General features: G+C 39.8%; 1 protein-coding gene across 3 annotated transcripts in view; it reads right to left on the minus strand.

Annotated features, from left to right (window-relative positions):
- Positions 1-17,874, minus strand: part of MAP3K19 (mitogen-activated protein kinase kinase kinase 19) — a 75,129-nt gene that overhangs the window by 36,564 nt on the left and 20,691 nt on the right. For all 3 annotated transcript variants that reach the window (XM_025935176.2, XM_086715192.1, XM_086715193.1), the window contains exons 5-8: positions 7,311-7,499; positions 4,684-4,838; positions 2,384-2,499; positions 225-340 (exon numbers count right to left, since the gene is read on the minus strand). In XM_025935176.2, coding sequence (XP_025790961.2) covers positions 225-340; positions 2,384-2,499; positions 4,684-4,838; positions 7,311-7,499 — 576 coding nt within the window. The remainder of the gene's footprint in view (positions 1-224; positions 341-2,383; positions 2,500-4,683; positions 4,839-7,310; positions 7,500-17,874) is intronic.

Raw genomic sequence — 17,874 nt, forward strand, 5'->3', positions numbered from 1 at the left:
TATATAAGTTTATATATTTATTTTGAGAGAGAAAGTGAGCAGGGAAAGGGCAGAGAGAGAGAAAGAGAGAGAGGGAATCCCAAGCAGTCTCCTCACTGTCAGTGCAGAGCCCAACACAGGGCTCAAACTCGCGTGACCTGAGCCGAAACCAAAAGTCCAACACTTAAGAGATTGAGCCACCCAGGTGCCCCTTGTTGTTAGTTTCTTTAAAGAGAACATCTTACCTCACTGCTGCTGATACTTTGCAAGATTATATTTTGGTTTGTAGTAACTGTCATCCTATCAGTTGGAGAAGAGTTAGTATCATGACAAATATCAAGCAATGATTCAGCATGTCTTTCTGCCAAAAGAAACAGAATAATGTGTTTTGATAAGACTTATCTCCATCAATTTCGTCAGAAGATCTAGCTCTGTGTTCTAAGACTGGTTCCATTCTGTCAAAGATTTTCCCAAAATAGTGGTCTGGGATCCTGATGAAGCTTTAGGCAATACTTTTCACAGGGAAGGATGTGAGTGAGGATAACAAGAGTCCACAGAATGGATGTGTTTTTGTTTTTGTTTTTAAGTTGGGCAAAGCTGCCAAGTGAAACCCCTAACAATGGGCTGGAAATTACATTTGCTCTATAGTTACCAAAGACATGGCACATTTTCTGTATAGCAGAAGTCACATTAAATTGGCAGAGTTCTGAGCACCCATGAACTCCCAGTTAGTTCCCAAGGGACAGTGCTCTCTCATATCATCCCCCTCCTGCTATCGTGACTTCTTCAAAATAAGCATGGGCTCTTCGATGAAAACGTCTTTCTCTTCCAATGGCTTTTCCATTTATTTTGTAACTGATACAAAATTGCACAAGATTATCTCTACTCAGATCATCCATTTCTTCACCATATTTCCTCTCTGCAATCTATTTCCTGCCTCTATCTCATCACTGAAACTTCTCACTTCCTTGCCACATCTGCTTTGTAATCTCTTTTCCAATTTGACATTGTTTCCCTCTCCTTGCTTCTTGTAACTTTCTCCCAATCCCCTCCTCTCTCTCTCTCAGCGCCCTGAGTCCCTGTGTACATACCACCCTCTAACTGTGGGTACACCTCCTTGGCTTGACCCCTTGCAGTTCTCCCACCATTCTCAATCCGCCAGGGATCTTACCTACTCCAGGTCCTCACAGTCTCTTTTTTGTAGTGAACTCCCAAACTAACATATCAACCCACCCCTTCCCACAGGCCTGCCCAACAGAAAATCGCTACTTGCAAGTCCCAAGGTTCCATCCAAATGCAATGCTTTAGAACCCATTGCCTTCTATATCCTCACCAAACCAGAGTGGTCTTCTATTTTATTGATTGCATTTCCATCTCCCCACTTCCCAGGGCTGAAACTTTGGAATCATATTTAACTCAACTCTCTCAACTTTTGTCTCTCTCAGCTTTACATCACTAAGTTATGTGAATTCTTCTTTCACAATAGCTCTTAGGTTCACCACACTCAGCACCTGTCAGGCACACTCCCACACCAAGCCCAGGACTCTTCCTGGTTCCTGTCACCACACACAGGCACTTCTATAGTTTCTTAATAGAGCTCCCTGCCATGAGTCTCTTCCTTTGAATCCATTCTTCACAATAACAACAGCTTAAATTTCCTAAAACATGGTTTTCATCATTCCCTGGCTTAAAATTCTTTAGTGACTCTGTTTTATTGGGGGAAAAAAAAAACCCTTCATTTAATGAGTATTCAATGGACCCAGTTTCTTTATGTATTTAATTTCTAGTCTCTTATTTGCCCCTATGATAAGTGAGGCTCATTTACAGCATGATGCCTCTGCTCCACAAAATTAAATCCCACTGTTTTTCGAGGACCAGATTGAATCTTACCGCTTTCATGAAACCTTCCTGGGAACAGCCTTGTTCCCTGCCTAGAAGTTTTGAATAAAAGCCAATCAGACCATAAAGTCAAGCAGCTTTCACAAGGTCACATATTGCTCAGTGGTACTTTCTTTCTTTCACTTTTCTCTGTGGCTGTTTCTGTCTTTTTTTTCCACCTATATCAAACCGCCTCTCTTGTTCTCTTCCTTCCAAATCTTACCCAGCATTTAAGGAACATGGTAAGTCCCTTCTCCTCTTTCAAGCTCACAACAAGCACTTTCTCTACTGACTTATGTGATGTGTCCCTTACCCTATTGAACACTTTCAGGAGTTTGGACAATGTTTTAGATTTCTTTACAACCCTTAAGGGTACCTAGCCTTGGACCTTGTATATAGTCACTGATCAATAAATAGTTGTTGGCTTGATTTCTTTAAATGAATCCATCAAACACATGTAGAAGAAAGAGTTCTAATAAGGCTTTTATAGTTGGGGAGCTTTTGAAAGTGGAATAGAAGTATTTACCTGGTCTTGGCATAGAGTTCATTAGAATGTCCAATAACTGCTGTTTCCTAAAACTATGTATTTGCGACACATAATGTATTGCTGATTTTCCACTAAAATCACAGAGTTTAGGATCTCTAGGAAGAATAGAATTAACAGAAAAATTATTTAGTTAAATCTATTGAAAAAATATGAGAAGAAAAACATTGACATCAAATAAACAAAAGTAACCATGTGCTTTGGGGCTAACAAGAATGATTTTAAAGGGTATGGGATAGAAAGTGATAATTTTTCAAGATTTTAAATTAAAGGAATATTCTGTATATCTTATTCCCACTCCATCCTAAAAGTATTCCAATATTTGCAGAAAATGTCAAACTTTGGATAAAACTTTTCATAATTCTTTAATGATGAGTAAATCAAGTAAGGATCAAAACATCTTGATAAGCTGTTGTCTTATTACAAATAGCTGACTTGCTTAGCTTTTTCTTTCCAATGAGTTAAGCTTGCTTTCTTGATAGTTTTTTTTTTTTTTTTCTAATGCTAGCAGCTAGCCTTTTTGCCAGTCAAAACTGTAGAATAGAATAGAATCTCTCTTGAAAAGTAAGCTGGGGGCACCTGGGTGGCTCAGTCGTTAAGAGTCCAACTTCGGCTCAAGTCATGATCTCGCAGTTCACGTGTTTGAGCCCCGCATTGGGCTCTGTGCTGACAGCTCAGGGCCTGGAGCCTGCTTCAGATTCTGTGTCTCCCTCTCTCTCTGCCCCTCCCCTACTCACGCTCACGCTCTCTCTCTCTCGCTCTCTCTCTCTCAAAAATAAATTAAAACATTTTTAAAAATGTAAAAAAAAAAAAAAAAAGAAAGAAAGAAAACTAAGCTGATATGCTTATTTCACAGACTCTTGGTTGAGTGGAGCGAACTTGTCATAAAGTCCCTCTGCATGATCTCTTCATCTTTCTTCACCTTGCCCTGTGATTGTTAAGCCTGACCGGCTAATCTCAGGGCTCCTTGCAATAGCACAAATATCCTCTCCATGTTGCACTGAATCTGAGGATTAGATACATAACAGCTCAGAGAGATTCAAAGGGCCAATAGTAAGAGCCCTATTGGCAGATTATGGTGTGGGAAATAATGATTACACTTGCTGCACTAGTCACATTCTGGGACACAGAACATGTTGAGCATGGTCTCCAACCTAACAGCTTTGAATTTGAATCTTTTTATTGCTATAGGACTGGGAAATGTTTTATCCTCTGAAAAAATAACCCCTCATGAGCTTTTCTCCATCAAAGGTCATGATTCAAAAGAAGTAGGATAGGACCAAGAATCAGGGGACTGCCTCTGCTTTGATAAGTGGCCTTAAGCAAGTCACTTAACTCCTTGGGATTTCAGTTTGCTCATTTGCCTTGATTAGTGTTTCTCGATGTGGCACTTTTTGATTTCCTATATTCTGGACCCCACTCCAGGCCTACTGAACACCATCTCTGGAGTGCTGTCCGGTACTCTCCATGTTAAACAATCTCTTTAGTTGTTTCTTAACACTAAAGTCTAAAGTAGCTTCAAACTTCCATCTTTATCCTATTATAGTAACCGGTCCTTTTACAATAGCTCGTGTTCTTGACTATGCTTTTGTTCTTGAAGCTCCCTTCTACTTTTTTTTTCTTTCCAAAACAAAATTCATATGAAATTCTGAGAAAGAGCTGCCCATCTGTTCTTATTGGATGATAAGATATCTAGGTAACAGCATTAGGAAACTGCAATTCTAACATGAAAAACTGCTTATTAACCTACTGATTTTTTTTTAAAAGTCAATTATTTACTTCCCCTTCCCCTAAAAGAACATGCTGGCATACAGTAATTTTTAGATAATTAGAAACCAGTATTATAAATTGCTTTTGATAATTGACAATGCTTTCTGAAATAATTAGTAACATGTTGGGGGTAAGGAGCTACATACTCAAGGATTATCTGACATTCTAAAAAAAAAAAGAAGAGTTATTATTTGATATTCTTCATAAGTACCAAAAGAGTATTTACACAAATAAAACAAATAGTCAATATCATAAAAATAATAGATAGCAACATCTAACATTTGCACATTACTTTGCAACGGCTGAAGTCCCTTTTATGAACATGAATTTGCATTCGATATATAAAAAATTTTAAAGATTTTATTATGAAGCAATTTCTACACCCAATGTGGGGCTTGAACTTAACAACCCTGAGGTCCAGAGTTGCATGTCTCTAAGTTTACAAGTGACTTCTGACAATAACAATGACATAGACTCTCTTCCACTGGTGCCAACTGACCACTCATACTCACGCATGATGCCTGAGGAGCTCAGACAGAACCTCCACAGGTCTGTAGACTGTTAACATATCAAGACTCTCAAACAGATCCACATCCCTCACAGCCAGCATCAGAGGGGTCAAGCCATGTTGGTTTGGGAAATTTATATCCAGGAACTCTTCAGATGCCTTTGAAAACATGAAACTTTATTTTTAGTATGTTTTTACTATTTATACTCATCTTTGCATTTTCCTTGCTTAGCCAAATTCTCATTTTAACTTCAACACATTCTTTTTCTGTTGTTGTTTTAAGTTTATTTATTTATTTTTGAGGTGGGGGAAGGGGAGAGAGAGCAAAAGACAGAATCCCAAGCAGGCTCCATGCTGTCATCACAGAGCCTGATATGGGGCTCTGGCTCACAAAGCATGAGATCATGACCTGAGCCAAGATCAAGAGTCAGATGCTTAACTGACTGAGCCATCCAGTCACCCCAGCTTCAACACATTCTTTCTCAATATCTATATTGATGAGGAGCTGATGAATTGAAAGAACACAGGCCTGAGAGACAGACCCGGGTTTGAATTTTACCTCCTTAAGCTGATTATTTAACCTCCCTGATAGGATTATATCAAGGGCACTTGACAAGATCACCCTGTTAAAATAAAGGATATCCAGTTAAACAATAATTTTCACTGGCGGCACAGTAATACTAAAAAATTTATTTGGTATTTATCTGAAATTCAAATTTAACCACGTGTCCTGTATGTTTGTTTGTAAAATCTAGCAATCCTACTCACTGACCTTCAGAGTCCTCAGCTCTAGAGTAGGAATAACAATGTCTTCTTTGTGGGGTTGTTGTGATGATTGGTGATAGAATATGAAAAGCACTGAGCAGAGTGTTTGACACATGCTCAGTAATCATTTCTGGAATGAATGAATGAGTTACACAAATAAGGCAGGTGTGTGTGTGTGTGTGTGTGTGTGTGTGTGTGTGTATGTATACACACACACACACACACACACACACACACATATATACACATATAGTCAAATGCAGGTGGATATACAGATGATATTCGTTGTTTTAATGAAAGTAAAATTTAATTTGGATAATTCAGAACTGAAAAACCACTGTAAGGCCAAATTATCCAAATTGTTTATTTTATTTACCAAAATAATTTGCTACTTTCCATCTCTATTTCACTTTATGCCATGTCAGTATAGTCTTGTGTTTCTACTTCAGTTTCTCTAGGGACAAACTAGAGATAATGATATTACCTCAGAGGGGTGCTATGGGAATTAATTAATTTTTTTTTCAGTCTCTGAAAAGAAGTGACCTCTTATATCACTGTTTATTATTAGCTAGCACCAACACGAAAGGTTTGAACTGAGAGTAGTCTTGCAATAGCACATTAATTCAGCACCTGCTTATTAAACTTTGGATTCAGGTACAGACACCAGTTTCTTAAAATGTGGCTGCTAATCTTTATGGATGAAAATGTGGTTATGAAAACAGATATTGGATTATAACAACCATTATGAATACCATTAAAATAAAATTTATTGTCTTTCAAAAAATTTCTTAAAAAAAATTTTTTTTCAATGTTCATTTATTTTTGAGAGACAGAGACAGAGTGTGAGGGGAAGAGACAGAAGGAGATATAGAATCTGAAGCAGGCTCCAGGCTCTGAGCTGTCAGCACAGAGCCCAATGCGGGTCTCAAATTCATGAGCCATGAGATCATGACCTGAGTTGAAGTCAGACGCTTAACTGACTGAGCCACCCAGGCACTCCTAAAAAATTTCTAAGCTTTAGTCATGGTTTACGACAATTTTAGACTATTGTTTAGTACAACAAAAGTATTCAAGGAGTCCTTTGGATTTTGTTGTAGATCCCCTTGAACTCTAGGTGACCAGAATATTGTTCACTTTTTCTTTATCTGTTTGTGTCTTGACCATAAGGGAATGGAAGAAACTGTTTCCTAGCAGCAATTGATTTTCTTTCAGTTGGAAGGTCATGTGATCTGACAGTATCTCTGAAGGTAAATACCAAGAATAGACAGTTGCTGGTCACCAACAATTAGAGTCCTTGGTTATGCATATGGTTTTGTAAGTTACTTCAGGAAAGAGTATCTATGGGTAGAAAATCTAAATAAGAAAATCAATAACTTGGGAAGAAGGCATTTTAAAAACATATCCTTTTAACTCCTTTAGTTACAACTAAATATTATGCAAAGCATAAGCTCTCTGATTCCCTTTTCAGGCTAAAGATAATAAGTGCAGCTGGTCCAAAGGGATCTAAACAGCAATTGTACAATAGGCAATGATGTCAAGGGAACTCCTCTGAGCAAGTTGACAGCAGTTCTCTGGGGGGCATCCTGGGAGCATATTATTTCCCATGGGTGCTATGTGACTTCTTCTAGCATCCAGCTGGAGGAAGGTAGAAATAGCCTGCTGTTGTGTTCTTTTATTATCCTGTTTTCCACCCCAATGTCCTATTTGATCTTGTTTCTTTCTATTTTCTGCCTGAAACTTTCTGGGACTGCATTTGAAAAGAACTCATTTTTCTTTAAAATGAGTCATATGTAGTCTATGCCTTTCATATCACTTACCCACCCACCTACCTACACAAAGGCAGAAGCAAACATCAATATAACTGACCAGCAAGTGTTGAAGTTGTTCAAGATCACCTTGCCATGAAGTTTGTAGAAGTTGCATTTGGGGAGCCTGGATTCCATTGATAGCCAAGAGTTGTCTTTGGACATGGCAATTAGCCACATGAACTGCAGTTTGATTGCTGTAATTACAAAGGGTGATATCTGCTCCCTTTTCCAGAAGAAATTCAACAACCTGCAACAGCACAACATTCTTATGTAGCATCTTTGAGTGCAAAAAGTATCTTCAGGGCTATGCAGAAAACTTAGACATGACTTTGATTCATGATACAGAAAAACAGAATAAGAGGAGCATAAAAATGAAGAATTGATTTTGATGCAGCTGACTGCTATTTGCGTTTTTTTTTTAAAGATTTTATTTTTAAATAACCTGTATAACCAATGTGGGGCTCAATCTTTACAACCTTGAGATCAAGAGTCACATTCTTTACCAGCTAAGGCAGCCAGGTAACCTTTGGGGATACTATCTTTGTCTTAAAACTAGACGTCTGTGAGTATTTTATGTTAAACCCACAGAAAGCATCAAAGTCCTACTAGTATCACCTACAATTTGGAATATAAAACCCCTAAGTTTAGACATAGATCCTTGAATGTTGTAAGTATTTCCACAAGCATTTCTAGGGAGCAAATAAATGCTATTCAAAATATTGAATGCATAATTTATTCAACAAATAGGATTGAGTGATTAGCATTGGTCAAGAACTGTCCTTGGTGCTGAGACTTCAACAATGAAGAAGGCAGGGACCAGCCTTGAAGGCATTTACGAACTAGTGAGGAAAAAAGACAGATAAAAAGACAATTGCAACACAGTGTGTTAATGCATTGATAGGGTAAATATAGAAGGCTGAGGGTGTACTTAGAAGAAGTGTATTAAACTGTCTTGGGACAGTTTAAGTCCAAGAAGACTTCTTGGAGAAAATTATGTCTAAGCTGAGAACCAAGGGATCAGAGATGCAGTTAACCAGGCAAAGACTGGGGGAAAGATTGCTTCAAACAAAGGATATAGGATAAACAAAGTACTGTGGATGCTATGGACTGAATTATTTCTCTTCAAAATTCATATGTTGAAGCCTTAACCTCCAATGTGACTGTATTTGGAGAGGGGGCCTCTGGGAAGTAATTAAGATTAAATGAGATTGTAAAGATGGGGCCCTGATCTGATAGGATTAGTGTCACACAAGAGAACTTGTTCTCTCTCTCTCTCTGTCAAGTGAGGACACAGAGAGAAGGTAGCCTTCTACAAGTCAGCAAAAAAGTTCTCACTAGAAACCAAATTGGCCAGAATCTTGATATTGGACTTCCCAGTTACCAGAACTATGAAAAAAATAATTTCTATTGTGGAACTAAGGTTCCACAGTCAACTGACTGGCTCAGTCAGTTAAGCATCTAACTCTTGATCTCCCTCCAGGTTGTAAGTTCAAGCCCCATGTTGGGCTCCATGCCAGGTATGAAGCCTACTTAAAAAAAAAAAAAAAAAAAAAAAAAAAAAAACACCTAATTTCCATTGTTTAAGCTACTCAGCTATGGTATGTTTGCTATGGACAGCCCAAGATGACTAATGCAGAGGGCAAAAGAACAAATAACATTTAAAGCTCTGGAAGGAATTAGGCATAGCTGGAGCTCAGGATGGGGGAAGGAGGGTAAGGAAATGTGATGGAGAGGTCAACAGTAGCTAAATCCCAAAAGGCTTTACCAACTCCATTCAGGAATATAGTTGTATCTCCAGTGAAAGATTTTAAACAGAGAGATGACATGATGAGATCAGCATTTCAAAAAAATTACTGTGGAGAAGGGTAGAAGTTGGGAGACCAATGAGATTGCTACAGTAGCTTCATGGAGAGAAAATGGCTACTGAATCAGGGAAATAGATTGATTCTACTGAATCAGTCAGTAGAAATGGAGTGACTGAGGGTATAATCCATGAACACTTAGGAGGTAGGGCTAATTAGATGTTGGTGTTGATGGTGAGTCAGAAATCAAGATAACTCTCAGGTGTTTTACTTCAGTCCATTTTTGTCTATCTTTCCTACTGTCACTGCAGACAGGGCCACCACAATCTGTTGCCTGAAACAATGCAATGACCTTCTAATAAGTCTCTCCATTTCCAAATACCTTTGTCTGAAACTCATTACAATGGACAGAATAAAAAAGTTAGATAACTGTAAGTGTCACGAGGATGTGAAGAAATCAGAACACATATACACTGCTGTAAATGGTACAGCCACTTTAAAAAACATTCTGGGGACACCTGGGTGGCTCAGTTGGTTAAGTGTCTAACTTTGGTTCAGGTCACGATCTTGCGGTTTGGGGGTTCGAGCCCTGCGTTGGGCTCTGTGCTGAAAGCATGGAGCCTGGAGCCTGCTTCAGATTCTTGTCTCCCTCTCTCTTTCTTTGCCCCTCACCCTCCCTCTTTCTCTCTCTCTCACCCTCTCCCTCTCTCTCTCAAAAAGAAGTATTTAAAAAATTTTTTAAAAAGCATTCTGGGATTTCCTCAAATGATTAAACATACAGTTTCCATATGATTCAGTAAATCCACTTCTAGGAATTCTAGGAGTGGAATGAAAGGGAAATTAAAATATATGATCACTTTAAAATCTGTATGCAAATGTTTATGGCAGCATTATTCATAGTAACCAAAACATGGAAACAACCCAAATTTCCATCAATGGACAAATGAATAAATAAAATATAGTATACCCATATAATAGAATATTATTCAGCTATAAAAAGGAATGAAATACTGATGCATGCTGCAACATGAACCTTGAAAACAGTATGCTAAGTAAAAGAAGCAATCACAAAAGATCACATATATGATTCTGTTTATATGAAAGTCCAGAATAGGAAAATCTACAGAGACAGAAAGTAGATTAGTAGTTGCTTAAGGGCTATAGCAGGGAAAGGGAGAAAAGATAGAAAGTGATAGCTGAAGGGACAGGGCTTCTTTTGGGGGGGGCAGGGAGGTGTAGAGTTCTTTTGGGGATGATGAAAATGTTTTAAAATTGACTGTGGAGATGATTGCACATTAATGTGATTATAGTAAAAACCAATGGATTCCACACTTTAAATGGGTGAATTGTAGGATATGTGAATTATATCTCAATAAAGCAGTTTTGAAAAATCCCTCTGCATGCCTTTGTGGCCCTGCAGGATCTGTGCCTGGCCTTCCTTTCCAACCTCATCTTATGCCACTCTTCCTCCTTCCTCTGCAAGTTCTAGTCACATTTTTGCCTTAATATGCAAGCTTCTTCCTAACCAAAAGGGTTATCTCTGTTATTCTCTGTCCCCCAACTGCTCTTCAAATGTCATCATTCATCATTATTTTACTTAGCATAAATGTAACCACCTCAGTGGGGATTTTCCTAGCCACCTTATCAAAAAAGATGATTCACTCTACTGGTTACTTTAAAGAACTAAGAGTAATTTGTAATTTAACTAAGTGCTTTTTGTTTCCTTATTTGTTGTGTTTCACCTTCAATAGAATGTAAGTCCAACATTGCAGGAGATCTTATCACATGAATAAATGTTTAAGGAATGAGTGAATGAACAATTTAAGATAAATAGATGGTGATGCTATTTAATAAAATGGAAAGCACTGATGCTGGCACTCCTCGGAAGAATTAGATTTGGGGATAAAGACAAGACAATGAGGACACACTGTGTTTGAGGTCTTTGACATGACATGTAAATGGAGATATATGGTTGGAAGCTCAATATACCATATATATACACACACAGATCTAGATCTAGATCATATATGTATATGTCTATGTATACAGTGTGTATATACTATACACACACACACAGAGGAATTCAGGTGAGAGATGTGGGCTGAGGTACAGAACTAAGAGCTATCCCCACAATATTAGGCAACACCAATATTTAATGGATGAAAAAAGAAAAAAGAATCCATAATGAGACTAGAGAGATACTGCCTGGGAGGCGAGGTGAAAATACAGGAAGAAGCTAATGGAAGAAAGCATTTCATGAAAAATTGGTGTTTAAAGTCGCTAAGATCTGATAGGTAACAAAGGACATTATAGTTGGCAAGAGCAGTTTCAATGGAGTAGTAGGGAACTCATGTTGGCAAGTAGGGAACTTGCTCATGTTGGCAAGAGCAGTTTCAATGGAGTAGTAGGGAACAATGCCAGACTGCAGTAGTCTTAAGAGGTAAGAAAGTGGAGGCAGTGAGAATCAAGAAAGGAGCACTCTTTATAGGGGCTGTTGAAAGAGAATTCTCCAAGGGCACCTGTGTGGCTCAGTAGATTAAGTGTCTGATTCTAGATTTCAGCTCAGGTCATGATCTCTCAGTTTGTGAGACAGCCCCATGTCTGCCTCTGTGCTGACAGTGTGGAGCCTGCTTGGGATTCTTTCTCTCTCCCTCTCTCTCTCTCAAAATAAATAAACATTAAAAGAAGAAATAGGGTGCCTGGGTGGCTCAGTCGGTTAAGCGTCCGACTTGGGCTCAGGTCATGATCTCACAGTTTGTGGGTTTAAGCCCCATGTGGGGCTCTGTGCTGACAGCTCAGAGCCTGGAGCCTGCTTCGAATTCTGTGTCTCCCTCGCTCTCTGCCCCTCCCCTTCTCCCGCTCTCTCTCTCTCTCTCTCTCTCAAAAATAAATAAACATTAAAAAAAGAGAGAGAAAAAGAAAAACAATTCTCCAGAAACTCCGGGAACTTGTGTTTTTATAGGTCTTGTGAAGAGAGGCACTGACTGCCTTTGCTCTAGACCATATTTAAAAAATTTTTTTAAATTTTTATTTATTTCTGAGAGAGTGAGCAGGGGAGGGGCAGAGAAAGAGGGAGACAGAGGATCTGAAGCAGGCTCTGTGCTAAGAGTGGAGAGCCTGATGCAGGGCTTGAACTCATGAACCATGAGATCATGACCTGAGCCAAAGTCGGACATCCAACTGACTGAGCCACCCAGGTGCCCCTAGACTATGTTTTCAAAGATGTTTGTATAGTGAGTGACTTTGCAAGGTAGAGATAATGTCTCTTCCTGGAGCATTGGGAAAACATGCTTACTTTCCTAGGTTTCCTAAGCTCAGGTTTCCTCTCTTATAATTCAACCCATTGTATGTATAGGTATCACCTCTTCATACTGCCCTGTAGAAACTGGGGCTCAGAGAACTGAAGCAAATGATGATACTACTATCATTACTATTGTGAATAGTAAACTGTCATTTTTCTGACCCAGGAGTCTCATGTCTTCTGCCAGACTCTGGAACTGTGGTAGGCTAACTCATTAGGTAGCAAGTAAGGAAAAATCTCAGACACTTCACAGTTCCTAATTTTTGCAAAAAAATGAGATGATTCCGAAAGAGATAGGAATGACAGAAGAAGAACGAGGGCTTCGTGGGGGGTAATTAATGAGATTTAAAGAAAGTTCATGGAAAGTGGTAGCAAATACATTGACCAAATTGTATGGTCAATTAGGTAATAAATGATCCTCCATTTTATTGACTATTAATGCCTGTTTAAGGAATTGGGAGGCAGTTAAAGGCTAAGTGCCAGGAAATAAGTTCAAAAGCAACTGCTTCCTGGTTTTTGATGATTTTTCTATGGGTGTTATCTTCCTCACCAATCTGGCAGTCAGCCTCACGACCATGCCACTATAACAAATAATACTAAGGTTTGTCCTGGGTGGGCAGAAGGTTCTACTTCCTTTCAGACAACAGTTACAGAGATGCATATCTTTTCTGGGCTGAAAAGAAGGAAAATTCATGACTGATATGGGCAAAAACCAGGCAAACTTGGAACTTTCGCTCATTCATTTGGGATATGGGTAGTGAGATGCATTATGCTTGTTAAGGAAGAGTGATATTCATTATCTGAACAGCTCAGTCCTTCCTGCTGACAACCTTAGATCCATTTAATGATGATAGTGAGGTCTCAGAATTTTTTGCAGTGGGTTTCAGCCACTGTAAGGGAGCTTTAGACCTCCTAGGGAGATTTCCTTGAGCGGACGAATTCCCATGATAAACCACAGAACTAGTGTTCAGGTTCTTATGCCCTGGATTGGATTATAATACTGTTGAAGATGACCCAATGGTAAGACAGAAAATGACACAAAGAAATCTAACAAATTTTTTTAAGTAAAGTTCTTTTTCTTTTCTTTTTTTATTTCTTTTTTTTTTTTAATTTAAGCCTTATTTATTCTTGAGAGAGAGAGAAAGAGAACGAGTAGGGGAGAGGCAGAGAGAGAGGGAAATAGAAAATCTAAAGTGGACTCTGAGCTGACAGCAGCGAGACAGATGCAGGGCTCAAACTCATGAAATGAGAGATCATGACCTGAGCCAAAGTCTGATGCTCAACCAACTGAGCCACCCAGGTGCCTCACTAGCAAATTTTTGTAATTAACCCCACTGCCCTGGAAAACTGTCCTATTCCTTATGTTAAAACCAGGTAAAAATTTAAAGATGTTATCATGACAAAGGATTACCAAATGATTCAGATTAAGGTAGAATCCTTAAAAAAAAAAAAAAAAAAAAAAAAAGGCACTGCTATGAAAACCCAGCCTGAGTCAACCAAAGGGTGCAAACCCTGAAGCTCCAGTAAGAAAGTAATGTGCCTATGGCCACTGAGTCAAGGGATCCCTGAGGCTGAAATCGATGGTGTCAGTAATAATGACCTTGCCACCTGATAGAGCGCTTTGTATGGACCAAAAACATTATAAGTTCATTTTGTTGAACAAGAAGAAGCCTCAATGCTCCTGGAAACCAAAAATAAATATGCTTTGCTTATTGGTCTGGAGCCATTCTCTTTCACCATGTTCCTAATCCCTCCCTCCCCCTGTACCTCAACCTCAACTGTTTTAAAGATAAAGATCATTATAAGTGGGGCCAAGGATATCCAGTCTTCAAAGGGGCCTGAAGGCTATAGCCACTGACATGACTATGTTGATGAACAGTGGGAAAAGAGAGACTCAAACTTTTATGGGTCTCTTAGATGCAGATTCCCAAGTCACCATCCTGCCTAGTCCCTTGGGAAAAGTGGGTGCCTGAACTCAGTTAATGGGTTTTGAGCAAAGTTTGCAGTAGGTAAGGAAAGCTAAAATAATTCTGTGGGCGGGGCCCCTTGGGCCAATTCAGTGGATTATAGCTGTGGCTTCCATCTGAATGTGTAATGGGAATTAATGTGTTATACATGTATACTCCCTAATTCCATTAAGTGTCAAGAGGATTCTTCTGATTGTGATGAGCTAGTATGTAGAGAAGTGCTGGTATCTTCAGAGTTCCTGACCCTTTTCAGTCTATGACTGATAATTTTGCCAACTGGGGAGCTTCTGGCAAAGGGAGGCAGCCTCTATCTGGAGGTATTTCTTGGGGATTTGGACTTGTTGCCTCTTTGGCATGTCTATTAGATACATCACTTTTAAAAAGCAGACATTAGGGGTGCCTGACTGGCTCAGCTGGTTAAGCATGCAATGCTTGATCTCAGGGCTATGAGTTTGAGCCCCACACTGGGTGAGGGATTCCTTAAAAAAATAAATAAATACATTTTATTTTATTATTTTTTTTTAATTTTTTTTTCAACATTTATTTATTTTTGGGACAGAGAGAGACAGAGCATGAACAGGGGAGGGGCAGCGAGAGAGGGAGACACAGAATCGGAAACAGGCTCCAGGCTCTGAGCCATCAGCCCAGAGCCCGACGCGGGGCTCGAACTCACGGACCGCGAGATCGTGACCTGGCTGAAGTCGGACGCTTAACCGACTGCGCCACCCAGGCGCCCCAATAAATACATTTTAAAAGGCAGATATTAGCTTGCTAGTGGGTTCTTGTCAAAACTGAATGCCTAATCCAAGGAGATCTTATGGCTCTCAAGTGCAATATTTCCATTTTGGGGGTGAGTCAACTAGAACTCAATGAATAACAAGGTAGGAAAAGCCCAACAAGCCTTGTTTGTCAAGTGGAAATGGTGTATTTAAGAATGCAACCAGTCTGGGCACATTGGCGTCTCTGATTTACATGAAAAAAAAATGGTATCTTTCCCTTTGCTGGAAATTTTAACCCCCACGCCACCACCTGAAGCAAAACTGCTGCCTTACGGGTACTTTCCTTCACAAGGATTTTTCCCTTGGTGCCTGGGTGTATGTCACTAATGGTTTAGCCAAGATGAAATCTGATGGTGTGCACTGGACTATTGCAGCTGTTTAGCCTCAGTGCCAGCTATGCAGAGTTGACAATGGACATGTTGTTCCACTCAATGGGTAGAACTCAAGGCTGTTCTCAAGCTCTGACCAATACTCCCCTTGATGAACCTTGTTATATTTTTATGGATTCTTGGGCTGCTGCTAATGGTCTAGCTCTTGGGTCTACCACTAAGAAAATTCCAGACTGGCAGATTAAAAACACTTCTTTTGGAGCACCTGGGTGGCTCAGTCAGTTAAATGTCTGATTCTTGATATTGGCTCAGGTCATGATCTTAGGTTGTGGGATCCAACCCTGTAATGGGCTCCACGCTGAGCATGGATTCTCCCTCTTAATCTCTGTCTGCCCTTCCCCCACTCTTTCTCACTCTTTCTCAAAACAAATAAATAAACATTTAAACAAAACAAAACAAAACAAGATACTTCTCTTTAGGGACATGACCTATGGAAATAAATTGTCTGGGTCAACTCATGTAGAACCTGAGGATCCATTCTCTGATGAGATAGACTGGAATAAAACTACTGAACGATCCTGCACAACCCAGATTGCCTCCATTGCTGCCTGAACCCATCATCTTATTAGATATGGCAACACAGCCATCAATACAGACTGGGCACAAAGTAGAGAACTCTGTTTCAGACACAGGGGTGAAGTTGCAGCCATTGAAATGGGATACACACTCTTTGTGGTGGTTGAGGGAAAGCAATGACCCTGGTACCTAAAAAGAGAACATCTTCAGTCCCATGAAGTATAGGGAAGGGAGGGACATTGATGACTTTTGCTCTTCAGAACGACCCTGGGAATTTCCCTCATGAAAGAAAATGTCCTGGTGTGTCTCTCCCAAACCATTCAAAGCAACTTAAAAGTAACTGACTACTAGGTCTTCTATCCCTTGCCAAACATCCCTGTTCATGACATGATTGCCAATTTCCTTAGCCTTACCAGGAATTCTATTACTAACTGCAGCCAACAGCTTTACCTCTTGCACTTTCCATCTAAAAAACACTTGTCTACACCTCCAGATTTTTTTTTTATTTTAAATTAAAAAAAAAATTTTTTTTCAACGTTTATTTATTTTTGGGACAGAGAGAGACAGAGCATGAACGGGGGAGGGGCAGAGAGAGAGGGAGACACAGAATCGGAAACAGGCTCCAGGCTCTGAGCTATCAGCCCAGAGCCTGACGCGGGGCTCGAACTCACGGACTGCGAGATCGTGACCTGGCTGAAGTCGGACGCTTAACCAACTGCGCCACCCAGGCGCCCCTACACCTCCAGATTTCTTCCCACTACCATCCCTGCAACCACCACTCCTCATTCTGTAGGGTGCATGAATGCTGCCTGGCTGTTGGCAGGGACAAATAGGACTGATAATTCTCCTAAATCAAGGGCCAGACTCCATTATTCAGACTGAATTGGGAATCCTAAGATCTACCAGCCAGTTGAGAGATCACAGGGAGACATTGTCAACCTGTGCCCCTTGACTAATGTAGGTCCCACTCAGAGGGGCTCAACAATTATAAGCACACCTTTTTGTCCCCAAGGGATACCCCAGGATTATATTTTTTGTAGAGAAACCTGGCATTAACTTACATGCCTCCTGAAAACATGATGACTTACGCTTTAGGGGTGGTCATAAGAGACCTTCAAATCTTTAAGTAAATACCATCAGTAGATGACATAGCCTCAGATGACTTCAGAGCTCTCCCCAAAATGATACTGCCAGGTTACTTGAGGGAGCTTCCCAGAGGGGTAGCTGACTTGTCATTTATGTGCCACTGTGGACAATTATCCCTAAGACAGATGTCCAATTAGAAAAAGTGGAACAAAATTTGTTCCTGCCTTTACTTAAACTTATCAATGATATCACCTCACCTCTGCAGGACATTCAGGTCATCAGTCAAGACACTGGCCAGGGTTGTTATGAATGATAAAATTGCCCTAGTCTTCCTCCTTGTGGGCCAAGATCAAGTCTGTGCAATGGCTAATACAGACTTTTATAGTTGGGTTGATGACTTGGACCAAGTGAGAATATCAACAGAGAAACTTAAGGAGAAAATCATCTGGCTTATGGGATTTGTTCAGCTGGTGGTATTCAGGACCATGGATTGCATGGTTGATGCTAATCTACAGTATGGCCTCATTCTGCTCCTTGGAGTTCTATTGATAGCAGTTTTAACTGAATGTTGTATGAGACAAATTAATGGATTTGGTTCCAGCCTCTGTTGATCAGATTAGTCAGAGTGGTGTGCTCATGGGAAAATTCACCAGAAGTCAAGACAATGTATAAATGAAGGGTAGATATTTTTAGGAGACAAGTCTCCCTTGGTCTCTCACATTTCTACAAGTCTTATGAGCAGAGGCATTGACTGCCTTTGTCCCAGACTCTCTTTTCAAGCT

The sequence above is a fragment of the Puma concolor genome, chromosome C1 (genome assembly GCF_028749965.1).
Source record: "Puma concolor isolate L17-30 chromosome C1, mPumCon1.1.hap2, whole genome shotgun sequence".
Taxonomy (NCBI): domain Eukaryota; kingdom Metazoa; phylum Chordata; class Mammalia; order Carnivora; family Felidae; genus Puma; species Puma concolor.